Below are 24891 nucleotides of genomic sequence, written 5' to 3'. Positions count from 1 at the left end.
TGGATGTAGATGTATATTTAGATGTCTATACTGTCAGCAATACACGCAAATTCCGAGGTTGAGATGATCCAGAATGGGGCAATGTCAGACTGTCACTGATAAACTCCAGAACTTATGTGACCCCCATATAGAATATGCCAACAGATACAGACCCACTAATTTTGGTGAAGAGTATTGGCAACCCATCCAGACTTTAGGAATGAGTGGACCATGAAGTGATGATATCAGCATATGCAGGCTCTTGTCTCATATCTCCTGTCAATAATCCAGCTGATGTACTCCAGGATGGATGCGACACCATGGTGGGAGCCACCGTTAGAAACTCAGTTAAAGTCCATTGGATCCTAATTTGCTGACGTCAGAAGAGGCAGAAGCATTACCTCCTGTTTACTCCGCAATCCAGTTGATGAGATCCAGGGTGTAAGTGACCTCACAAAGGAGATTCAGCCCTGATCCATTGCCTCGTTTTGGCACTTTTGGTCACCTGTGCAAATTCCAGATTAGAGATGCTCCTGCAGGGGCTATATCAGAAAATATGGATCTCTTACCTCCTGGCACTGCTGTCGGTGATCCAGCTGAATTCCTCAATAGACAGGTCTCTGCAGTTGTGTAGGTTGCCACGACATGCCCAGGGAAGAAGCTGAGCATGCAGTACCCTCTCCACATGTGTCAGGTTGGACCATCCCTCATAGCCTCCTAGCCGTTCCACTACAGGATCCATTAATGACGTCAGGTACACCTGTGTCAAGTCAACACTGAGATAATTTCTCATGGCAGTGATAATCTTCATTTGTTTAACAGATGTACACACGAATGGGCCAAGATAATGATTTACAACTTACTGATCAGTTAGTTATGAAATTATGAGACTATGAGGGACAGTCAAATGAAAATCAACATCCACCACAACAGTACCATTTAATGGTTCCATTCAAAAGTAACCGCCAGAATTAAGACATTTACTCCACTGGGAAATGAGACAATCAATTTCTGTTTCACACAACACAGTCAGACACTTGACGGATACACAACCGCACCTACTCTTGCACTTCCTCGTCCATCTGAAACCGACATCCACACATATGTTTTTCAGGTCGCCAAGTATGTGAAAACCACACAGTGAAAGAGCTGGACTGTACAGAGGATGTTACTCTGCTTCCCAACCAAATCGATGATGTGTAGCATTCATCCAATTGGCAGTGTGGGGGCCTGTTTTATCGTGTAACCAGATGATTCCATGTAGCAGCATTCTGAAAGCCCGAGGGAAAACAGGAGAGCCAACAGTGGAAACATCCCACATCTCACCTGTCAAAGAAATCTAAATGTATTCACACATGTTTCGATAAGATCATCATGACCTCCTTCATCGACTGCAGGGTTCCTCGAGTGTGGGAGCTTTGCAGAAACTGTTATGCATCATGAAGTCAAAACCCTAGGAATGCTGTCGTACAGATTAATCCTGTTGCGTGGTAATGCTGGCCCCCACACTACCAATCAGACAAAAACTACACATCAGCGATTTGGCAAGGAAACATTGCGCAGTCCTCAATACAACCCAGATCTTTCACAATGTTAGTTTCACAACTTTGGCAACCTTACGAAATACGTAGGTGGACATTGGTTTCAGTGCAGGAGTGGGTATGGTAGTGGATCCATCACTGGCTGACCGCATTCTACGAAACAGGAATTGATCGTCTCTTCCCCAGCTGGGATAAATATTTTAATGCATTTGTTGATTGGTTGGGAGTGGAACCATTTCATGGCCCTGTTGTGGTGGGTGCTTGGTTTTCATTGGACTGTCCCTTATATATTGCTGGCCAATACTTACTGAGGCATTTAATATTTAATGTTGGTGACAAACATACAGTATCTGATCAAAAGTATCCAGACACATATTAGTGGATATTGGTATGTGACATGTCCACTCTTTGCTTTTAGGATGGGCTTGAACTCCGCTGGGGTAATTTTCAATGAGGTATCTGAATGTCTGTGGAGGAATGACGTCCCATTCTTCCTCAAGAGCTGAAACCAGAGAAGGTAATCATCTTGAATGCCAGGGTCTGGAGCGAAGTCAATGTCCTAATTCACCCCAAAGGTTTTCCATTCAGTTCAGGATTGGACTCTGGGCAGGTCAGTCCATTTCAGGAATGTGATTGTCCACAAACCTTCGCTCACAGCTGATACAATCAATCAACATCTCTGAACTGTTCCTCTAATGCACACAGAACAACCAGTAATTTTCTCAGTCCTTCTGCATTTAGCATTTTCTTTTGCACACCAAGGGGATCACGCCTTAATCACGAGAAATACCCCATACCCCAACACCATTTTCTCCATATTTCATTACTGGGCACTACAAATGATGGCATATAACGTTCTCCAGGCATTTGCCAAACCCAAACCCTCTCCATCGATTAGAAACAGGGTATTTTTTCTTTTTTTAAGTCATAAGTCTTCTGACTGGTTTGATGCAGCCCACCATGAATTATTCTCTTGTGCCAACTACTCCATCTCAGAGTAGCACTTGCAACTTTACTGGATGTATTCTAATCTCTGTCTTCCTCTACACCTTTTGCACTTCACAGCTCCGGCCATGGAAGTGATTCCACGGTGTCTTAACAGATGTCCTACCATCCTGTTTCTTCTCCTTGTCATTGTTTTCGACATATTCTTTTCCTCTCCGATTCTGCACAGAACGTCCTCATTCCTTACCATATCAGTCCACCTAATTTTCAACATTCGTCTGTAATACATCATCTCAAATGCTACAATTTTCTTCTGTTCCAGGGTTTTCCTGCAGTCCATGTTTCACTACCGTACAATGCTGTGCCTCAAACGTACATTCTCAGAAATTTCTTTCTCAAGCAAGGCCTATGTTCGATTCTAGTAAACTTCTCTTGGCCAGGAATGTCCTTTTTGCCAAGGCCACTCTTCTTTTGATGTCCTCCTTGCTCTGTCCATCATTGTTTATTTTGCTGTCTAGGTAGTAGAATTCCTTAACTTCATCTACTTCATGACCATCAATCCTGATGCTAAGTTTGTCGCTGTTCTCATTTCTGCTACTTCTCATTACTTTCGTCATTCTTCGATTTACTCTCAGGCAATATTCTGTACTTATTAGACCATTCCATTTTCAGATCATGTAATTTTTCTTCACCTTCACTCAGGATACCAGTGTCATCATCGAATCGTATCATTGATATCCCTTCACCTTGAATTTTAATTCCACCCCTGAACCTTTCTTTTACACTCCTGGAAATGGGAAAAAGAACACATTGACACCGGTGTGTCAGACCCACCATACTTGCTCCGGACACTGCGAGAGGGCTGTACAAGCAATGATCACACGCACGGCACAGCGGACACACCAGGAACCGCGGTGTTGGCCGTCGAATGGCGCTAGCTGCGCAGCATTTGTGCACCGCCGCCGTCAGTGTCAGCCAGTTTGCCGTGGCATACGGAGCTCCATCGCAGTCTTTAACACTGGTAGCATGCCGCGACAGCGTGGACGTGAACCGTATGTGCAGTTGACGGACTTTGAGCGAGGGCATATAGTGGGCATGCGGGAGGCCGGGTGGACGTACCGCCGAATTGCTCAACACGTGGGGCGTCAGGTCTCCACAGTACATCGATGTTGTCGCCAGTGGTCGGCGGAAGGTGCACGTGTCCGTCGACCTGGGACCGGACCGCAGCGACGCACGGATGCACGCCAAGACCGTAGGATCCTACGCAGTGCCGTAGGGGACCGCACCGCCACTTCCCAGCAAATTAGGGACACTGTTGCTCCTGGGGTATCGGCGAGGACCATTCGCAACCGTCTCCATGAAGCTGGGCTACGGTCCCGCACACCGTTAGGCCGTCTTCCGCTCACGCCCCAACATCGTGCAGCCCGCCTCCAGTGGTGTCGCGACAGGCGTGAATGGAGGGACGAATGGAGACGTGTCGTCTTCAGCGATGAGAGTCGCTTCTGCCTTGGTGCCAATGATGGTCGTATGCGTGTTTGGCGCCGTGCAGGTGAGCGCCACAATCAGGACTGCATACGACCGAGGCACACAGGGCCAACACCCGGCATCATGGTGTGGGGAGCGATCTCCTACACTGGCCGTACACCACTGGTGATCGTCGAGGGGACACTGAATAGTGCACGGTACATCCAAACCGTCATCGAACCCATGGTTCTACCATTCCTAGACCGGCAAGGGAACTTGCTGTTCCAACAGGACAATGCACGTCCGCATGTATCCCGTGCCACCCAACGTGCTCTAGAAGGTGTAAGTCAACTACCCTGGCCAGCAAGATCTCCGGATCTGTCCCCCATTGAGCATGTTTGGGACTGGATGAAGCGTCGTCTCACGCGGTCTGCACGTCCAGCACGAACGCTGGTCCAACTGAGGCGCCAGGTGGAAATGGCATGGCAAGCCGTTCCACAGGACTACATCCAGCATCTCTACGATCGTCTCCATGGGAGAATAGCAGCCTGCATTGCTGCGAAAGGTGGATATACACTGTACTAGTGCCGACATTGTGCATGCTCTGTTGCCTGTGTCTATGTGCCTGAGGTTTTGTCAGTGTGATCATGTGATGTATCTGACCCCAGGAATGTGTCAATAAAGTTTCCCCTTCCTGGGACAATGAATTCACGGTGTTCTTATTTCAATTTCCAGGAGTGTATTTTAAATCATCTGTATCTCCCAATAGTTTATTCCAATTCTTCTCAGAATTTAGAAGATCTTGCACCAATTTACGCTGTCAAACGCTTTTTCCCGGTCGACAGATCCTGTGACCGTGTCTTGATTTTTCTTCACTCCCGCTTCCATTATCAACTGCAATGTCAGATTTGCCTCTCTGGTGCCTTTACCTTTCCTAAAGCCAGGGTGTAGCTCGGTTCACCACTCCAAATCACTTGTTTTCAGTCATCCACTGTCAAGTGGCGCCACTCTTAATGCTGACTAAAGACACACGACATAGCTAATAGGGACTCCAGTCTTTTTAACTACCTACGCACAACCATTGTGCTAGCTCAACAGTGGTAGCACTTTGGAATTCATGAATGACTCCTTCCGTTTAATTCATGCAACTTCTTACAATCACTTTCTGCAATGCTCAACGGTCCATGTCTGTCAGTACAAGAGATCAGCCTGCCCTTGGTTTCGCTTCACAGTCACACCACCAACAGTCGATTTGGACAGCTTTAGAAGTACTGAATATATATCTATATAATATAATGAAAAATATACAACAATGTAATGAAATAAGGGCTTATTTCAATAGTGGTACAAGTCCATTACCTCCACTTTTCTGTCTATAATGCTTCTGAAATTAATGAGCCAAACAAACAGAAAGGAGCCATATGCTTGAATATTTCTGGTATCTCAACTGCAGATTTTTCAGCGCTCATTTAACCTTAGGACTCTGTATCTCAATATGAACAAAAATTGACTTGTACCGCTATTGAAATAAATATATAATGGTAATATAATGAAAAAAGGTAATACGAGGGGCGTTTGAGAAGTCCGCGCAAAAATAAAAACTACTTACATGTTTGGGGTAAACCCCTTTACACTTATACACTTCGTCCAACGCTGTTCTAATTTGTTGATCCCTTTAGAACAATAGGAATAGTCCAAGTCTGCAAAATAGCTATTAGTTGCTGCAATCACCTCGTTTGAATAAAATCTTTGTCCCGCCAGCCATTTCTTCAAATTGGGTTCAAAAATGGCTCTGAGCACTATGGGATTCAACTGCTGTGGTCATCAGTCCCCTAGAACTTAGAACTACTTAAACCTAACTAACCTAAGGACATCACACACATCCATGCCCGAGGCAGGATTCGAAACTGCGATCGTAGCAGCAGCGCGGCTCCGACTGGAGCGCCTAGAACCGCACGGCCATCGCGGCCGGCCTTCAAATTGGGGAACAAACAGTAGTCCCAGTGAGCCAAGTCTGGAGAATAGGGGGGATGTGAAGCGAGCTGGAATCCTATTTCCATTAATTTTGCGGCCACAACTGCTGAGGTGTGTGCTGGTGCATTGTTGTGATAGAAAAGGATTTTTTTGCGGTCCAATCGCAGGCGTTTTTCTTGCAGCTCTGTTTTCAAATGGTCCAGTAACGATGAATAATTTGCACCTGTAATAGTTTTACCCTTTTCCAGATAGTCGATGAGGATTATCTCTTGTGAATCCCAAAAGACAGTCGCCATAATCTTTCCGGCCGAAGGACTGGTTCTCGCCTTTTTTGGTGCAGATTCTCCCTTGGTAACCCATTGTTTAGATTGTTGTTTGGTCTCAGGAGTATAGTAATGTGTCCATGTTTCATCTACAGTGACGAAACGATGCTTAAAGTCCTGCGGATTCTTCCTGAATACTTGCAAACCATCTTTGCAACACTTCATACGATTCCGTTTTTGGTCAATCGCAGAACCCATCTTGCGGATAGCTTTCTCATGTCCAAATGTTTATGCAAAATATTATGTACCCATTCATTCGAGATGTCCACAGCACTAGCAATCTCACGCTCATTAACTCTTCTGTCATCCATCACCATATCATGGATTTTATCAATGATTTCTGGAGTCGTAACCTCCACAGGGCGTCCAGAACGTTCAGCATCACTTGTGCCCATATGGCCACTCCGAAAATTTTGAAACCACTTATAAACTGTTCTAATCGAAGGTGCAGAGTCACCGTAATGTTTATCAAGTTTCTCTTACTCTCCTGAGGCGTTTTGCCTTTCATAAAGCAATGTTTAACCACCACACGAAATTCTTCTTCGTCCATTTTTTGTCAATCACTCGACTTCCTTGATTCACACGAATGCCAAACACAAAGAAATAGACCAATATGGCTGAAACTTGGTGTGCGTTCTTTCCAAAGATGCCACTAAACAATGCCTCGATACGCGCCGGTGGTGCCATCTCTCGGACTTTGCACGGAATTTTCAAACGCCCCTTGTATATAGGAAAAAACCCACACGCGTTTTCATGAAGTTGTAATGAATTTCATATGTTATTTGACTATTTACTATCTGTGATTAAATTTTCAAGGACGAGGGAAGGCTGCGAAAGCCCAAGTCAATCCTCGGTAAATAATGATGGGAATGACATTATTCACTATCAGTAATATTGTGTGTCACAATGTGCCAGCCCGCAAGAGTAATGTACGAGGGCAGTTCAATAGGTAATGCAACACATTTTTTTTCTCGGCCAATTTTGGTTGAAAAAACCGGAAATTTCTTGTGGAATATTTTCAAACATTCCCGCTTCGTCTCGTATAGTTTCATTGACTTCCGACAGGTGGCGGAGCTGTTAAAATGGCGTCTGTAACGGATGTGCGTTGCAAACAACGGGCAGTGATCGAGTTTCTTTTGGCGGAAAATCACGGCATGTCAGATATTCATAGGCGCTTGCAGAATGTCTACGGTGATCTGGTAGTGGACAAAAGCACGGTGAGTCGTTGGGCAAAGCGTGTGTCATCATCGCCGCAAGGCCAAGCAAGACTGTCTGATCTCCCTCGTGCGGGCCGGCCGTGCACAGCTGTGACTCCTGCAATGGCGGAGCATGCGAACACACTCGTTCGAGATGATCGACGGATCACCATCAAACAACTCAGTGCTCAACTTGACATCTCTGTTGGTAGTGCTGTCACAATTGTTCACCAGTTGGGATATTCAAAGGTTTGTTCCCGCTGGGTCCCTCGTTGTCTAACCGAACACCATAAAGAGCAAAGGAGAACCATCTGTGCGGAATTGCTTGCTCGTCATGTGGCTGAGGGTGACAATTTCTTGTCAAAGATTGTTACAGGCGATGAAACATGGGTTCATCACTTCTAACCTGAAACAAAACGGCAGTCAATGGAGTGGCGCCACACCCACTCCCCTACCAAGAAAAAATTTAAACCCATACCCTCAGCCGGTAAAGTCACGGTTACAGTCTTCTGGGACGCTGAAGGGGTTATTCTGTTCGATGTCCTTCCCCATGGTCAAATGATCAACTCTGAAGTGTATTGTGCTACTCTTCAGAAATTGACGAAACGACTTCAGCGTGTTCGTAGGCACAAAAATCTGAACGAACTTCTCCTTCTTCATGACAACGCAAGACCTCACACAAGTCTTTGCACCCGAAAGGAGCTCACAAAACTTCAGTGGACTGTTCTTCCTCATGCACTCCTCGTATAATTACTTGTCGGATGTGCTCTCGATATCACACGTTGCAGGATGGTATTTGTCATACAGACATGGTAAACATTAATTGAAAGTTCATGCAAATACACATGGTTGTTTCCTTATTTTATCTCTGAAATGTCATATAAATTAAATAATATGACAAATGATGAAAAAATGGATTAATAATTAAGCCTGAGCAGGAGTCGAACTGTCGCCTCATATCTCTCTCGTTCTCTCTCTCTTTTTATCTTTTTAATACTGAGGACAACGACCATGAGTTGAACACGACCCCCAGGCTGATAGTCTAACGCCTCGACCCCTCTTTTTTTTTGCAGTTGGTCGGGGATGACGTCATATGACACCTGTTCTAGTTGATCGTTGAATATTTCACTCAGTTATTTTATTACTGAGACCACCCTGCCCTCTGATCGAACATTAACTCTGAGATCTGGCACCTAAGCACAGATACATAAGCCACATAATAGACGTATAGAATATCTCTTGCGATGTTCTTGGAATTTTCACAGTAGTGCACCTTACTACGAGGATGGTTTGAAAAGTTCTCGGAACGGAATAGAAATAAAGTACATACATCACTAACACTTTTTTATTTTTCAGTGTAGTCTTCATGTACATTAATGCACTTTGTCCAACGATTTTCCAGTGCCTCGATACCATCTCGAAAATGAGTTTCCTCCAGGCCTGCAAAATAGTTGCCAACTCTGGCTATCAGTTCTTCGTCTGAAGTGAATCTTCGTCCAACAAGAAAAATTTTCAGTTTTGGGAAGAGATGGAAGTCTGACGGAGCCATATCAGGTGAATAAGGCGGGTGTGGCAACAATTCATACCTTAGTTCGAGCCGGCCGTGGTGTCCGAGCGGTTCTATGCGCTCCAGTCCGGAACCGCGCGACTGCTACGGTCGCAGGTTCGAATCCTGCCTCGGGCATGGATGTGTGTGATATCCTTAGGTTAGTTAGGTTTAAGTAGTTATAAGTCCTAGGGGACTGCTGACCTCAGATGTTAAGTCTCATAGTGCTCAGAGCCATTTGAACCTTAGTTCGTGTAATTTTGCCATGGTGACGACGTATGTGTGCGGGCGCGCGTCAAGAGTCGCGGCACCCATCTTGCAGATTATTTTTTCATTTCTACTTCTACACTTAAAATACCCTTTCATATGACATGTGGCAAAGCGTGAGCAATTTCACGCACTTTCAATCGGCGATCTTCCATGACCATTTTGTGCATTTTAGCAATGATTTCTGGAGTAGTGGCATCTTGGTCGACCACTGCGCGGATCACCATCTCTCTCGATCAAATTTAAATTCATTTGTTCCATTTTTGTGGTGTCACCGCCAGACACCACACTTGCTAGGTGGTAGCCTTTAAATCGGTATCGGTCCGGTAGTATACGTCGGACCCGCGTGTCGCCACTGTCAGTGATTGCAGACCGAGCGCCGCCACACGGCAGGTCTAGTCTAGAGAGACTCCCCAGCACTCGCCCGAGTTGTACAGCCGACTTTGCTAGCGATGGTTCACTGACAATATACGCTCTCATTTGCCGGGACGACAGTTTAGCATAGCCTTCAGCTACGTCATTTGCTACGACCTAGCAAGGCGCCGTATTCAGTTACTATGAATGTAATCGGAACAGATAATATTGTGAATCATGTACCGTCAAGAGCGACGTTCTCATTAATGGATTAAAGTTAAGTATCAAACTAATTACGTCCGCTTTCTGAATTCTCATTCCTTGTCATGTTCCAGACCTCACGTCAGTATAGTCCTTCCCTCCTCACGCCAGCCTGCGTGAGCTAAAACGCGTGCATTTCGGCCTCCACTAGTAACACGGTGTTGGCTCTTCTGCCAACACAACAATTGTATTCTGGAAATCGGCATGAATGTTCTTTGCTTTCATACCTTTCTTCAAGAAGTACTTAATCACTGCTCGAATCTTGATTTTTTTTTTTTTTTTTCATCTTCGCAAATCACTACGCGGGAACGCCACAGCTCTCTTCCAAGAGCACTGACGTCGCACGTGTTTACAGGCAACAGTCCACTGAATATCACGTAAACAACTGATACCTCGTGGTGATTCCGAGAACTTTTCAAACCATCCTCGTACAATCCACTTAGCTTTTCACTCTTATTAACTCGTGCATGATGTTTTAGTAGTAATCTCTGTCTAGCATATCACCCTGTCTCCCACCTTTAACCTCCCGGGTTTTCAAATCTTGACAGCTACAGTCCCCAACAATCAGTCTTTCCTTCTCATCCCGTCCGGGAAGTCTTCCCTGACCAGGGGTTCTGGCTGACTTTTCTGAACTGTACCCCTTTCCCTAAACCTCTCCCGTCCTTTCCGAGAAATTTTCAAACCACCCTCGTACTTGCACATTATGTTGTTGTAATGGCCTACTAAAGGTATACAAAGTTTCAAGTACATCTACGTCTACATCTACATCCATACTCCGCAAGCCACCTGACGGTGTGTGGCGGAGGGTACATTGAGTACCTCTATCGGTTCTACCTTCTATTCCAGTCTCGTATTGTTCGTGGAAAGAAGGATTGACGGTATGCCTCTGTGTGGGCTCTAATCTCTCTGATTTTATCCTCATGGTCTCTTCGCGACATATACGTAGGAGGGAGCAATATACTGCTCGACTCCTCGGTGAAGGTATGTTCTCGAAACTTCAACAAAAGCCCGTACCGAGCTACTGAGCGTCTCTCCTGCAGAGTCTTCCACTGGAGTTTATCTATCATCTCCGTAACGCTTTCGCGATTACTAAATGATCCTGTAATGAAGCGCGCTGCTCTCCATTGCATCTTCTCTATCTCCTCTATCAATCCTATCTGGTACGGATCCCACACTGCTGAGCAGTATTCAAGCAGTGGCCGAACAAGCGTACTGAAACCTACTTCCTTTGTTTTCGGATTGCATTTCCTTAGGATTCTTCCAATGAATCTCAGTCTGGTATCTGCTTTACCGACGATCAACTTTATATGATCATTCCATTTTAAATCACTCCTAAAGCGAACTTCCAGATAATTTATGGAATTAACTGCTTCCAGTTGCTGACATGCTATATTGTAGCTAAATGATATGGGATCTTTCTTTCTATGTATTCGCAGCACATTACACTTGTCTACATTGAGATTCAATTGCCATTCCCTGCACCATGCGTCAATTCGTTGCAGATCCTCCTGCATTTCAGTACAATTTTCCGTTGTTACAACCTCTCGATATACTACAGCATCATCCGCAAAAAGCCTCAATGAACTTCCGATGTTATCCACAAGGTCATTTATGTATATTGTGAATAGCAACGGTCCTACGACACTCCCCTGCGGCACACCTGAAATCATTCTTACCTCGGAAGACTTCTCTCCATTGAGAATGACATGCTGCGTTCTGTTATCTAGGAACTCCTCAATCCAATCACACAATTGGTCTGATAGTCCATATGCTCTTACTTTGTTCATTAAACGACTGTGGGGAACTGTATCGAACGCCTTGCGGAAGTCAAGAAATACGGCATCTACCTGGGAGCCCGTGTCTATGGCCCTCTGAGTCTCGTGGACGAATAGCGCGAGCTGGGTTTCACATGACCGTCTTTTTCGAAACCCATGCTGATTCCTGCAGAGTAGATTTCTAGTCTCCAGAAAAGTCATTATACTCGAACATAATACGTGTTCCAAAATTCTACAACTGATAGACGTTAGAGATATAGGTCTATAGTCCTGCACATCTGTTCGACGTCCCTTCTTGAAAACGGGGATGACCTGTGCCCTTTTCCAATCCTGTGATCCAAAAGTCGTGGTCTCCCTTGTAAGGTAACATAGTCCATATTCGATGACAGTGAACTCTCCCGGCTGATCCACACTGTTGTTGCAACTTCTCCGCAGACAACACTGTACTTCCCACCTCTTTTTCTTCTGGTGGGTCCGCCTCTCATGATATGTGGTGGTCAACCCGACATTGCATGGGATCGTTGCGATACGTCTCATCTAATAGTGTATGTAACACAAAACTATTCTAGCTTTTGGCACTATTACTTCCTTCCTCAGGAAAAGAGAGGGTAGATCACTGAGGCCACAGAAAGAGAGGGAATCCAGGTTTTGCCACCTCCCTTCTCTCTTCAGCATACTCTACAAACATGACACCACACAACACACACATATTCTCCACATTAACAGATACGCACAAGACTCAACTCACACACACTTTGACGAAAGGGGCTGCTGTGCACAGCTGCGACATGACATGCCATAAAATTTTGTCATGTATTTGTATTTCTTTATTGGTCCTGTCTCCACTGTTGTTCATATTATTTATGGATCATATGTTGAAAACAATAGACTGGCTGGGTGAGATTAAGATATGTGAACACAAAATAAGCAGTCTTGCATATGCGGATGACTTAGTTGTGATGGCAGATTCGATTGAAAGTTTGCAAAGTAATATTTCAGAGCTAGATCAGAAGTGTAAGGACTATGGTATGAAGATTAGCATCTCCAAAACGAAAGTAATGTCAGTGGGAAAGAGATATAAACGGATTGAGTGCCAAATAGGAGGAACAAAGTTAGAACAGGCGGACGGTTTCAAGTACTTAGGATGCATATTCTCACAGGATGGCAACATAGTGAAAGAACTGGAAGCGAGGTGTAGCAAAGCTAATGCAGTGAGCGCTCAGCTACGATCTACTCTCTTCTGCAAGAAGGAAGTCAGTACCAAGACTAAGTTATCTGTGCACCGTCCAATCTTTCGATCAACTTTGTTGTATGGGAGCGAAAGCTGGGTGGATTCAGGTTACCTTATCAACAAGGTTGAGGTTACGGATATGAAAGTAGCTAGGACGATTGCAGGTACTAGTAGATGGGAACACTGGCAGGAGGGTGTCCACAATGAGGAAATCAAAGAAAAACTGGGAATGAACTCTATAGATGTAGCAGTCAGGGCGAACAGGCTTAGATGGTGGGGTCATGTTACACGCATGGGAGAAGCAAGGTTACCCAAGAGAGTCATGGATTCAGCAGTAGAGGGTAGGAGGAGTCGGGGTAGACCGAGGAGAAGGCATCTGGATTCGGTTAAGAATGATTTTGAAGTAATAGGTTTAACATCAGAAGAGGCACCAATGTTAGCACTGAATAGGGGATCATGGAGGAACTGTATAAGGGGGGCTATGCTCCAGACTGAACGCTGAAAGGCATAATCAGTCTTAAATGATGATGATGATGATATTGGTCCTGTAAATCGTGTTTAGATACATATCTTGCACAAACGATGTAGGGCAAGTGAGGTTGGTATCGTATATACATCAAACACATGGTTATTTTGAAAAGATGAATAATTAAAAATTATTCAATACATGTTGAATATTGATGACAAAATTAATATAATGAAATAGAATTGTAGATCGGTTACGAATATTTGAGCAGTTACACTATACTTTTATGGTACTCTAAAAACTCGGAAAAAGGATAGAAGCAGTGGTCAAGCAAGTACTCTTTCAGTTTCACTTTAAACTTTTGTAAATTTTGCGTCTGTTTCAAATAGGATGGCATGTGACTGTACAGCAGTATGCCAGCATGATACCCTCCTCTCTTACAAATGATTGTAATTACTGTATTGACATACAAGTAATGCTTCTACCCAGTATCATGAGGGTGGTAATCACAGTTATACTTGAAGATATTTCCATCTTTTAAAATACTTCCTTTTGAGAAATTTAGTATTTCATACATATACAGGGTGAGTCACCTAACGTTACCTCTGGATATATTTCCTGAACCACATCAAATACTGACGAACCGATTCCACAGACCGAACGTGAGGAGAGGGGCTAGTGGAACTGGTTAATACAAACCATAAAAAAATGTAGGGAAGTAGGTTATTTAACACAAACCTACATTTTTTAAAATGGAACCCCGTTAGTTTTGTTAGCACATCTGAACATATAAACAAATACGTAATCAGTGCCGTTTTTTGCATTGTAAAATGTTAATCACATCCGGAGATATTGTAACCTAAAGTTGACGCTCGAGTACCATTCCTCCGCTGTTCGATCGTGTGTATCGGAGAGCACCGAATTACGTAGGGATCCAAAGGGAACGGTGATGGACCTTAGGTACAGAAGAGACTGGAACAGCACATTACGTCCACATGCTAACACCTTTTTATTGGTATTTTTCACTGACGCACATGTACATTTCCATGAGGGGTGAGGTACACGTACACATGTGGTTTCCGTTTTCAATTACGGAGTGGAATAGAGTGTGTCCCGATATGTGAGGCCAATAGATGTTCAATGTGGTGGCCATCATTTGCTGCACACAATTGCAATCTCTGGCGTAATGAATGTCGTACACGCCGCAGTACATCAGGTGTAATGTCGCCGCAGGCTGCCACAATACGTTGTTTCATATCCTCTGGGGTTGTAGGCACATCACGGTACACATTCTCCTTTAACGTACCCCACAGAAAGAAGTCCAGAGGTGTAAGATCAGGAGAACGGGCTGGCCAATTTATGCGTCCTCCACGTCCTATGAAACGCCCGTCGAACATCCTGTCAAGGGTCAGCCTAGTGTTAATTGCGGAATGTGCAGGTGCACCATCATGCTGATACCACATACGTCGACGCGTTTCCAGTGGGACATTTTGGAGCAACGTTGGCAGATCATTCTGTAGAAACGCGATGTATGATGCAGTGCTCTCCGATACACACGATCGAACAGCGGAAGAGTGGTACTCAAGCGTCAACTTTAGGTTACAATATCTCCGGATGTGATTAACATTTTACAATGCAACAAACGGCACTCATTACGTATTTGTTTTTATGTTCAGATGTACTAACAAAACTAACGTGGTTCCATTTAAAAAAACGTAGGTTTGTGTTAAAAAACATACTTCCGTGCATTTTTGTATGGTTTGTATTAAACAATTACACTAGCCCCTCTCCTCACGTTCGGTCTATGGAATCGGTTCGTCAGTATTTGATGTGGTTTACGAAATATATCCAGCGGTAACGTTAGGTGACTCACCCTGTATAAGCAAGGAAGAGGCAGTATATTGAGATTTTTAAATATTGGTCTACAGGAGTCTCTGTATTTAGCGTGGTTTATTATTCTAACAATCTTTTTCTGTAGCCTAAATGTTTTGTTTGTAACTATGGAGTTCTCCCAAAAGATAATGCCGTATATCAGCAGTGACTGATTACTGCCATGGTACATTTTGATCACTGACGCACGCCTTGCATTTTGTGGGAGCATTCTCACTGCATACGTGTGTTTAACTTTTAATTTACACGATTAAGATGTGTCTCCCATTTTGGGTTTTGCTGAATATGTATACATGCTGTCTGGTATTGATAGGTTACCCCTACCCAGAAGAATTACTTTGAAAATCCATCATTAAGTGTAAAATACCATAGACAGCACAAACAAGAAATGCAGTCAAAAGTTGAAAGAAAGTACAAGTCACACCCATCTACAAAAAGGGTGGACATAGTTATCCATAAAAGAATTGTCCAATTTCATTGATATGCATCTACTGCAGAAACAAAGAACATTTTAACTTGAACTTCATTAACTATCTCGAAAAGTATGATCTCCTCCATGGCAACCAACACGGATTGCAAACACATTAATCATGCCAAACACAACTTCTGCTTTTCTCACATGACATACTGAAAGCTAGGGATAGAGGCAGTGAGGTGGATTCAACACTTTTTGTCTTCGAAAACCATTTGACTCACTACGACATCAACAAATTAAGAAAAGTACAGTATCATGGGCGCCAAATCAAATTTGTGACTGGAATGAGGATATCTTCATCGGGAGAGCATAGCATGTTATCCCAGGTGGAGTGTGGAAGTAACACTAGGCATGACCCAGGGAAGTACACTACTGGCCATTAAAACTGCTACACAAAAAAGAAACGCAGATGATAAACGGGTATTCATTGGACAAATATATTATACTAGAACTGACATGTGATTACATTTTCACGCAATTTGGGTGCATAGATCCTGAGAAATCAGTACCCAGAACAACCACCTCTCGCCATAATAACGGCCTTGATACGCCTGGGCATTGAGTCAAACAGAGCTTGGATGGTATGTACAGGTACAGCTGCCCATGCAGCTTCAACACGATACCACAGTTCATCGAGAGTAGTGACTGGCGTATTGTGACGAGCCAGTTGCTCGGCCACCATTGACCAGACGTTTTCAATTGGTGAGAGATCTGGAGAATGTGCTGGCCAGGGTAGCAGTCGAACATTTTCTGTATCCAGAAAGGCCCGTACAGGACCTGCAACATGCGGTCGTGCATTATCCTGCTGAAATGTAGGGTTTCGAAGGGATCGAATGAAGGGTAGAGCCACGGGTCGTAACACATCTGAAATGTAGCGTCCACTGTTCAAAGTGCCGTCAATGCGAAGAAGAGGTGACCGAGACGTGTAACCAATGGCACCCCATACCATCACGCTGGGTGATACGCCAGTATGGCGATCATGAACACACGCTTCCAATGTGCGTTCACCGCGATGTCGCCTAACACGGATGCGAGCATCATGATGCTGCAAACAGAACCTGGATTCAACCGAAAAAATGACGTTTTGCCATTCGTGCACCCAGGTTCGTCGTCGAGTACACCATCTCAGGCGCTCCTGTCTGTGATGCAGCGTCAAGGGTAACCGCAGCCACGGTCTCCGAGCTGATAGTCCATGTTGCTGCAAACGTCGTCGAACTGTTCGTGCAGATGGTTGTTGCCTTGCGAACGTCCCCATCTGTTGACTCAGGTATCGAGACGTGGCTGCACGATCCGTTACAGCCATGCGTATAAGATGCCTGTCATCCCGACTGCTAGTGATACGAGGCCGTTGGGATCCAGCACGGCGTTCCATATTACCCTCCTTAACCCACCAATTCCATATTCTGCTAACAGTCATTGTATCTCGACCAACGCGAGCAGCAATGTCGCGATACGATAAGCCGCAATCGCGATATGCTACAATCCGACCTTTATCAAAGTCGCAAACGTGATGGTACGCATTTCTCGTCCTTACACGAGGCATCACAAGAACGTTTCAACAGGCAACGCCAGTCAACTGCTGTTTGTGTATGAGAAATCGGTTGGAAAGTTTCCACATGTCAGCACGCTGTAGGTGTCGCCACCGGCGCCAACCTTGTGTGAATGCTCTGAAAAGCTGATCAATTGCATATGACAGCATCTTCTTCCTGTCAGTTAAATTTTGCGTCTGTAGCACGTCATATTCGTGGTGTAGCAATTTTAATGGCCGGTAGTGTACATTGAGATTCCAAACGGATGAGCTTTGTGTGGGACCTGGAAGAGGAAGGTGTCCTATTCCAGTGGAAGTTATTGACAAGGTTGGTGTTGCTGTTACTGACCACAAATCATGTGCCCTGGGTAGAGCTGGTTCTCAAGCAGTGTCACGAGAATCATCCATGCCATGGTAAACAGTACACTGGAACCTGTAGAAGATCCAGACTGTGCAGCAACTGAAACCTCGCGATCCGCAGTAATGTTCTGAATGCTCTCTCTGGTTTCTGGCAGCGACCGAAGGTGATAATATGTAATATTCTGTGAAGTGACGAGGCACATTATAGACTACAGGGTGCAGTGAATGTATAGCATTGCCGAGTCTGGGGTACTGTTAAACCGTGTGTTGTGCACAAAGAGCCACTGCACCTGCCATTTGTGACTGTGTGTTGTGATTCAGAAGCACCTTTACTCTTGGTCCGTTCATATATGAAGTGAATACACTCAGAGGGCATGTAAAGTGTACCGTGACTTCTTCATGTGATTGAATCCTTGTACAGCATGTGATTCCTGCTTTGGGAGAGTAGAACTGTGTGGAAACAACTGTTTTCATGCAAGACGGGGCCACACCTCATATCGCTCGCCCAGTCAAAGATCTGCTTAATACAATCTTCCATGAACGTTTTATCTCCAGGAGTCTCCCAGAAGCATGACCTGCAAGATCACATGATCTGAATCCATGTGAGGTTTGGCTCGGGGTATATCTAAAAGAAGACATTTACCAGGGACAGCATTATGCCTTTCTCAATTGTTTGATCTTTTCTACCATTGTTCCATTCCTAATCCATTAAATATGGAAACATTTCTATATGTCATTGTACTGTATGTTAACCGGGGACCTAGAAACGACGGAGAGGCTCCGTCCCCGCCGCAGCCGCAGTGGTCCACAACCCCACGACGGCTACCGGAGTACACTTCACCCCTCCGCCGCCCCACACCGAACCCAGTGTTATTGTGAGGTTCGGCCCCCGGTGGAGTCCCCCAGTCTCACACCAGACGAGTGTAACCCCTATGTTCGCGTGGTGGAGTAATGGTGGTGTACGCGTACGTGGAGAACTTGTTTGCGCAGCAATCGCCGACATAGTGTAGGTGAGGTGGAATACGGGGAACCAGCCCGCATTCGCTGAGGCATATGGAAAACCGCATAAAAACCATCCACAGACTGGCCGGCTCACCGGACCTCGTCACAAGTCCGCCGGGCGGATTCGTGCCGGGGACCAAGCGCTCCTTCCGAACAAGGAAAACCGTTCTATATGTCAGTCTTACATTCACAGTGCCAGATTCGCAAATGCTGGCCAAAATTGGAACTAATGATTTCCCAGCAAAAACCTATTCCTCATTAACCCATTAGCATAGCTACAAAGTTTCGCTGCCATACTACATCTACATCTACATCTACATTTACACTCCGCAAGCCACCCAACGGTCTGTGGCGGAGGGCACTTTACGTGCCACTGTCATTGCCTCACTTTACTGTTCCAGTCGTGTATGGTTCGCGGGAAGAACGACTGCCGGAAAGTCTCCGAGCGCGCTCGAATCTCTCTAGTTTTACATTCGTGATCTCCTCGGGAGGTAAGTAGAGGAAGCAATATATTCGATACCTCATCCAGAAACGCACCCTCTCGAAACCTGGACCGCGATGCAGAGCGCCTCTCTTGCGGAGTCTGCCACTTGAGTTTGCTAAACATCTCCGTAACGCTATCGCGCTTACCAAATAACCCTGTGACGAAACGCGCCTCTCTTCTTTGGATCTTCTCTATCTCCTCCGTCAACCCGACCTGGTACGGATCCCATACTGATGAGCAATACTCAAGTATAGGTCGAACGAGTGTTTTGTAAGCCACCTCCTTTCTTGATGGACTACATTTTCTAAGGACTCTCCCAATGAATCTCAACCTGGCACCCGCCTTACCAACAATTAATTTTATATGATCATTCCACTTCAAATCGTTCCGTACGCATACTCCCAGATATTTTACAGAAGTAACTGCTACCAGTGTTTGTTCCGCTATCATATAATCATACAATAAAGGATCCTTCTTTCTATATATTCGCAATACATTACATTTGTCTATGTTAAGGGTCAGTTGCCACTCCCTGCACCAAGTGCCTATCCACTGTAGATCTTCCTGCATTTCGCTGCAATTTTGTAATGCTGCAACTTCTCTGTATATTACAGCATCATCCGCGAAAAGCCGCATGGAACCTCCGACACTATCTACTAGGTCATTTAGACATATTGTGAAAAGCAATGGTCCCACAACACTCCCCTGTGGCACGCCAGAGGTTACTTTAACGTCTGTAGACGTCTCTCCATTTAGAACAACATGCTGTGTTATGTTTGCTAAAAACTCTTCAATCCAGCCACACAGCTGGTCTGATATTCCGTCGGCTCTTACTTTGTTTATCAGGCGACAGTGCGGAACTGTATCGAACGGCTTCCGGAAGTCAAGGAAAATGGCGTCTACCTGGGAGCCTGTACCTAATATTTTTGGGTCTCGTGAACAAATAAAGCGAGTTGGGTTTCACACGATCGCTGTTTCCGGAATCCATGTTGATTCCTACAGTGTACATTCTGTGTTTCCAGAAACAACATGACACGCGAGGAAAAAACATGTTCTAAAATTCTACAACAGATCGACGTCAGACATATAGGTCTATAGTTTCGCGCTTCTGCTCGACGACCCTTCTTGAAAACTGGAACTACCTGTGCTCTTTTCTAATCATTTGGAACCTTCCGTTCCTCTAGAGACTTGCGGTACACGGCTGTTAGAAGGGGGGCAATTTCTTTCGCGTACTCTGTGTAGAATCGGACTGGTATCCCGTCAGGTCCAGTGGACTTTCCTCTGTTGAGTGATTTCAGTTGCTTTTCTTTTCCTTGGACACTTATTTCGATGTCAGCCATTTTTTCGTTCGTGTGAGGATTTAGAGAAGGAACTGCAGTGCGGTCTTCCTCTGCGAGACAGCTTTGGAAGAAGGTGTTTAGTATTTCAGCTTTACGCATGTCATCCTGTGTTTCAATACCTTCAACATCCCGGAGTGTCTGGATATGCTGTTTCGATCCACTTACTGATTTAACGTAAGACCAGAACTTCCTAGGATTTTCTGTCAAGTCGGTACATAGAATTTTACTTTTGAGTTCACTGAACGCTTCACGCTTAGCCCTCGTTACGCTAACTTACGCTAACTACAACTACAGCCTGCACTGGACCTCTGTGAGTAGCTGAACTTTAATGATAACCACCCTGTACTTTTACATGTCAGCTACCTGTCATTACAGCAGATGTGGTGGAGGAATGTCTGCTAATTAGCAAGCCCCATCATTGGCCTCTCATCCTATATGCAGGTGAAGCTAACTTGCTGCAGTGCACAAGCCTTCAATAAAAATGATCACATTGGTTGGTTCTGATGGCAATGTCACAGTATCCTGGGCCACAAATTTCACAGTGATTTGGAGGGTATGGACTTAGATGTAGATGAAACTGCTGCTATGGTGGTATTATGTGCTGGAGAGAACAGCTAACTTACCAGCAAGTTCTGCTGGAGGTCAGAATTGGCGAGCCTCTGGTAGAGGAGAGCGAAGTTGGGCAGGGCGGCCATCCACGGCAGGGGGTCGGGCTCGTGGTCCAGGTAGCGCGTCAGGTCCATCGCCAACTGGTAGTCCAGCTGGTTGGCCGAGGCCAGGGCCAGTGCGTCGTCGAGGATCTGGGCTCTGGACAGTGGGTGGATCTGCGACGGGTCGGACTCCAGCTGGGACTGCAGCAGCTGCCAGTTCTGCTCGTCGTACTGCACCCGGTAGTAACCTGCGTACAGCCGGGGGACCAGTGTTGTGACCTGCCAGTCAGTCGGAACACTGACAAGGGAACCTCCCCATCGCAGCCCCCTCAGATTTAGTTATAAGTTGTCACAGTGGATAGGCCTTGAAAAACTGAACACAGATCAATCGAGAAAACAGGAAGAAGTTGTGTGGAACTATTTAAAAAAATAAGCAATATATACAAACTGAGTAGTCCATGCGCAAGATAAGCAACAAGTAGGACAATGTCAGCTCAGGAGCGCCGTGGTCCCATGGTTAGCGTGAGCAGCTGTGGAACGAGAGGTCCTTGGTTCAAGTATACCCTCGAGTGAAATGTTTACTTTCTTTATTTTCGCGAAGTTATGATCTGTCCGTTCATTCTTTGACGTCTCTGTTCACTGTAGTAAGTTTAGTGTCTGTGTTTTGCGACCGCACCGTAAAACCGTGCGATTAGTAGGCGAAAGGACGTGCCTCTCCAATGGGAACCGAAAACATTTGATCGCAAGGTCATAGGTCAACCGATCCCTCCACTGGAAAACACGTCTGATATATTTATACGACACTGGGGTGACGGTATGTGCGTCACATGACAGGAATATGTTGCCGACCCGCCTAACTTGTACACTTAGCGAATGTGTAAAAAGATTCTTCTGCCTTGCCCGATTTAGGTTTTCTTGTGGATGTTATAATCACTCCAAAAAAAGTGATGAAAAGAGTTTGTGACATAAACTGCAACAAATGAATGCAACAGTTTCACAGTCGCACAGTTTTCCCTGTGCTCTATCAAAACATATGTTTTAAACGTTTTCAAATTTTTCCGTGTGTTTCGATGTTTGTTTACATGTAGCGTCCCCATACTACGGCGCAGTTACGTCGCATCGGACGGACGGATGGACAGATAATAATTGTCTGAAAATAAAAAATGAAACTTTTCGCTGTAGGGAAGACTTGAACCAAGGACCTCTCGTTCCGCAGCTGCTCACGCTAACCATGGGACCACGGCGCTCCTGAGCTCATAATCTCCTTTATGTTGCCTATCCTGGACATGGACTACTCAGTTTGTATATTTTGCTTATTTTTTTCATAGTTCCACACAACTTCTTCCTGTTTTCACGATTGATCTGTGTTCAGTTTTTCAAGGCCTATCCACTGTGTCAACTTATAACTAAATCTGAGGGGGGTGCGATGGGGAGGTTCCCTTGTGAGCAAGTTGCACACTGCTGGCCATTAAAACTGCAACGGCGTGACGACTACTTAGCAAACATTAAAAGGATCTTGGCTGTAGAAACTGCACTCTACTGTTACATAATATTGCTAGTCGCACTGGTTAGGATCCAGTGAGTGATATGTGATTACAGGCTACTGGACGTGGGGTGGCCAGAATCAATGCCATACAGCAGTGGTCGACAAATGTTTTTGTTCAAGATCTTATGATGGCATATGTGGACGGAACACCAGATCACATGTGTAGGAGAAAGTGGGGTACGACCAGCTAATGGAGTGAAACTGGGTATCAGTGTTCGTAACGTCGTTATTTATGCCCTCTGGTGGAAAGGTACAGATCTATACTCCACTGGCCAAGAAGAAGAGCGACCATCTTGGCTTGTTGCTGTTTGGTTGACTGCATCTTCGAATGTAAATTACAAGATTTGCTTGATACAACATTCATTTTGCTTCAAGACAAAAGTTATTTCCGTAGGTGAAGATAAACAAGACTCACTACATCCTGGGTGGTTATAATAAAACTTTTCCTATTTAACACATTATAACAAGGAAACTAATTACTGTATGAGTACCAAACTTGGTAGCATTAATGTCAAGGACATGGGAAAGAGAAATAATGCAAAATCAGTTCATTTGAAACACTTTTAATGCCCTACCATGGTACATCATAACATTACATCCCATTGCGCGGAGTGGCTGCCCGGTTTGATCCACCAAGCCACGGATAGTACGGCCCATCCTGCTGGAGGTACGAGTCCTCCCTTGGGCGTGTGTGTGTGTGTGTTGTCCTTAGCGTAAGTTACTTTAACGTAGTTTAAGTAGTGCGTAAGTCTAGAGACCAATGACCTCAGCAGTTTGGTCCCTTATGAATTCTCACACACACCATTACACACAGTACCATTACTGCTACAAAAGGGGGTCAATATGGCGCCCATCAGTGACCAGAAGAGTCTGAAATCTCAGGAATGCATTGAGGCGCCATGCCACAGATAGTGCGGCCCCTCCCGCTGCAGTTTCGAGTTCTCCCTCGGGCATGGGTGTGTGTGTTGACCTTAGCGTAAGGTAGTTTAAGTACAGGGTGATTCAAAAAGAATACCACAACTTTAGGAATTTAAAACTCTGCAACGACAAAAGGCAGAGCTAAGCACTATCTGTCGGCGAATTAAGGGAGCTATAAAGTTTCATTTAGTTGTACATTTGTTCGCTTGAGGCGCTGTTGACTAGGCGTCAGCGTCAGTTGATGCTAAGATGGCGACCGCTCAACAGAAAGCTTTTTGTGTTATTGAGTACGGCAGAAGTGAATCGACGACAGTTGTTCAGCGTGCATTTCGAACGAAGTATGGTGTTAAACCTCCTGATAGGTGGTGTATTAAACGTTGGTGTAAACAGTTTACAGAGAATGGGTGTTTGTACAAAGGGAAAAGTTCTGGACGGCCGAGAACGAGTGATGAAAATTTAGCACGCATCCAGCAAGCATTTGTTCGCAGCCCAGGGAAATCGACTCGCAGAGCTAGCAGAGAGCTGCAAATTCCACAATCAACTGTATGGAGAGTCCTACGAAAAAGGTTAGTTATGAAACCTTATCTGTCCGTAACTACCTGAACGTCAACTACCCGAGGTGATGGATCGGCCGCCAGGCAGCCCGTGACAGAGCACTTCATCACTGGCCTCCAAGAAGCCCTGATCTTACCCCCTGCGATTTTTTTCTTATGGGGGTATGTTAAGGATATGGTGTTTCGGCCACCTCTCCCAGCCACCATTGATGATTTGAAACGAGAAATAACAGCAGCTATCCAAACTGTTACGCCTGATATGCTACAGAGAGTGTGGAACGAGTTGGAGTATCGGGTTGATATTGCTCGAGTGTCTGGAGGGGGCCATATTGAACATCTCTGAACTTGTTTTTGAGTGAAAAAAAACCTTTTTAAATACTCTTTGTAATTATGTATAACAGAAGGTTATATTATGTTTATTTCATTAAATACACATTTTTAAAGTTGTGGTATTCTTTTTTAATCATATGTAGTTTGTAAGTCTAGGGACCAATGACTTCATGAATTTCGTCCCTTAGTAATTCACACACACACACCATTACATACCAGTACCATTACTACTACAAAAAAGGGCTCAATATGGCGCCCATTAGAGTCCAAAACAGTCTGAAATCTCAGGATTGCATTCGAAACGGCAGAACAAAGCATGTCCATAGCTACGATGGCTATCTCTCTTGGTACAATGCGCTACAGTGTGAATATTCCCCTGGGAAACATTGTCCTTCAGGTAGCACCACAACCAGAAATCACAGGGAGTGAGATCAGGTGATCGCGCCGGCCGAGCATTTGGAAACTATCGGCTGATAATTCTATCGTTTAGAA

At 44.9% G+C, this 24891-nt stretch overlaps 1 protein-coding gene across 2 annotated transcripts in view; it reads right to left on the bottom strand.

Annotated features, from left to right (window-relative positions):
• The window catches only part of LOC126109410 (aminopeptidase N-like), a 282593-nt gene that overhangs the window by 70269 nt on the left and 187433 nt on the right, over positions 1-24891 (bottom strand). For both annotated transcript variants that reach the window (XM_049914443.1, XM_049914444.1), the window contains exons 12-13: positions 21025-21299; positions 549-739 (exon numbers count right to left, since the gene is read on the bottom strand). In XM_049914443.1, coding sequence (XP_049770400.1) covers positions 549-739; positions 21025-21299 — 466 coding nt within the window. The remainder of the gene's footprint in view (positions 1-548; positions 740-21024; positions 21300-24891) is intronic.

Source organism: Schistocerca cancellata, chromosome 12, assembly GCF_023864275.1.
Source record: "Schistocerca cancellata isolate TAMUIC-IGC-003103 chromosome 12, iqSchCanc2.1, whole genome shotgun sequence".
Classification (NCBI taxonomy): Eukaryota; Metazoa; Arthropoda; class Insecta; order Orthoptera; family Acrididae; genus Schistocerca; species Schistocerca cancellata.
Note: the sequence above shows the minus strand (reverse complement) of the source record. Positions and strands in the feature narration are given on the sequence as shown.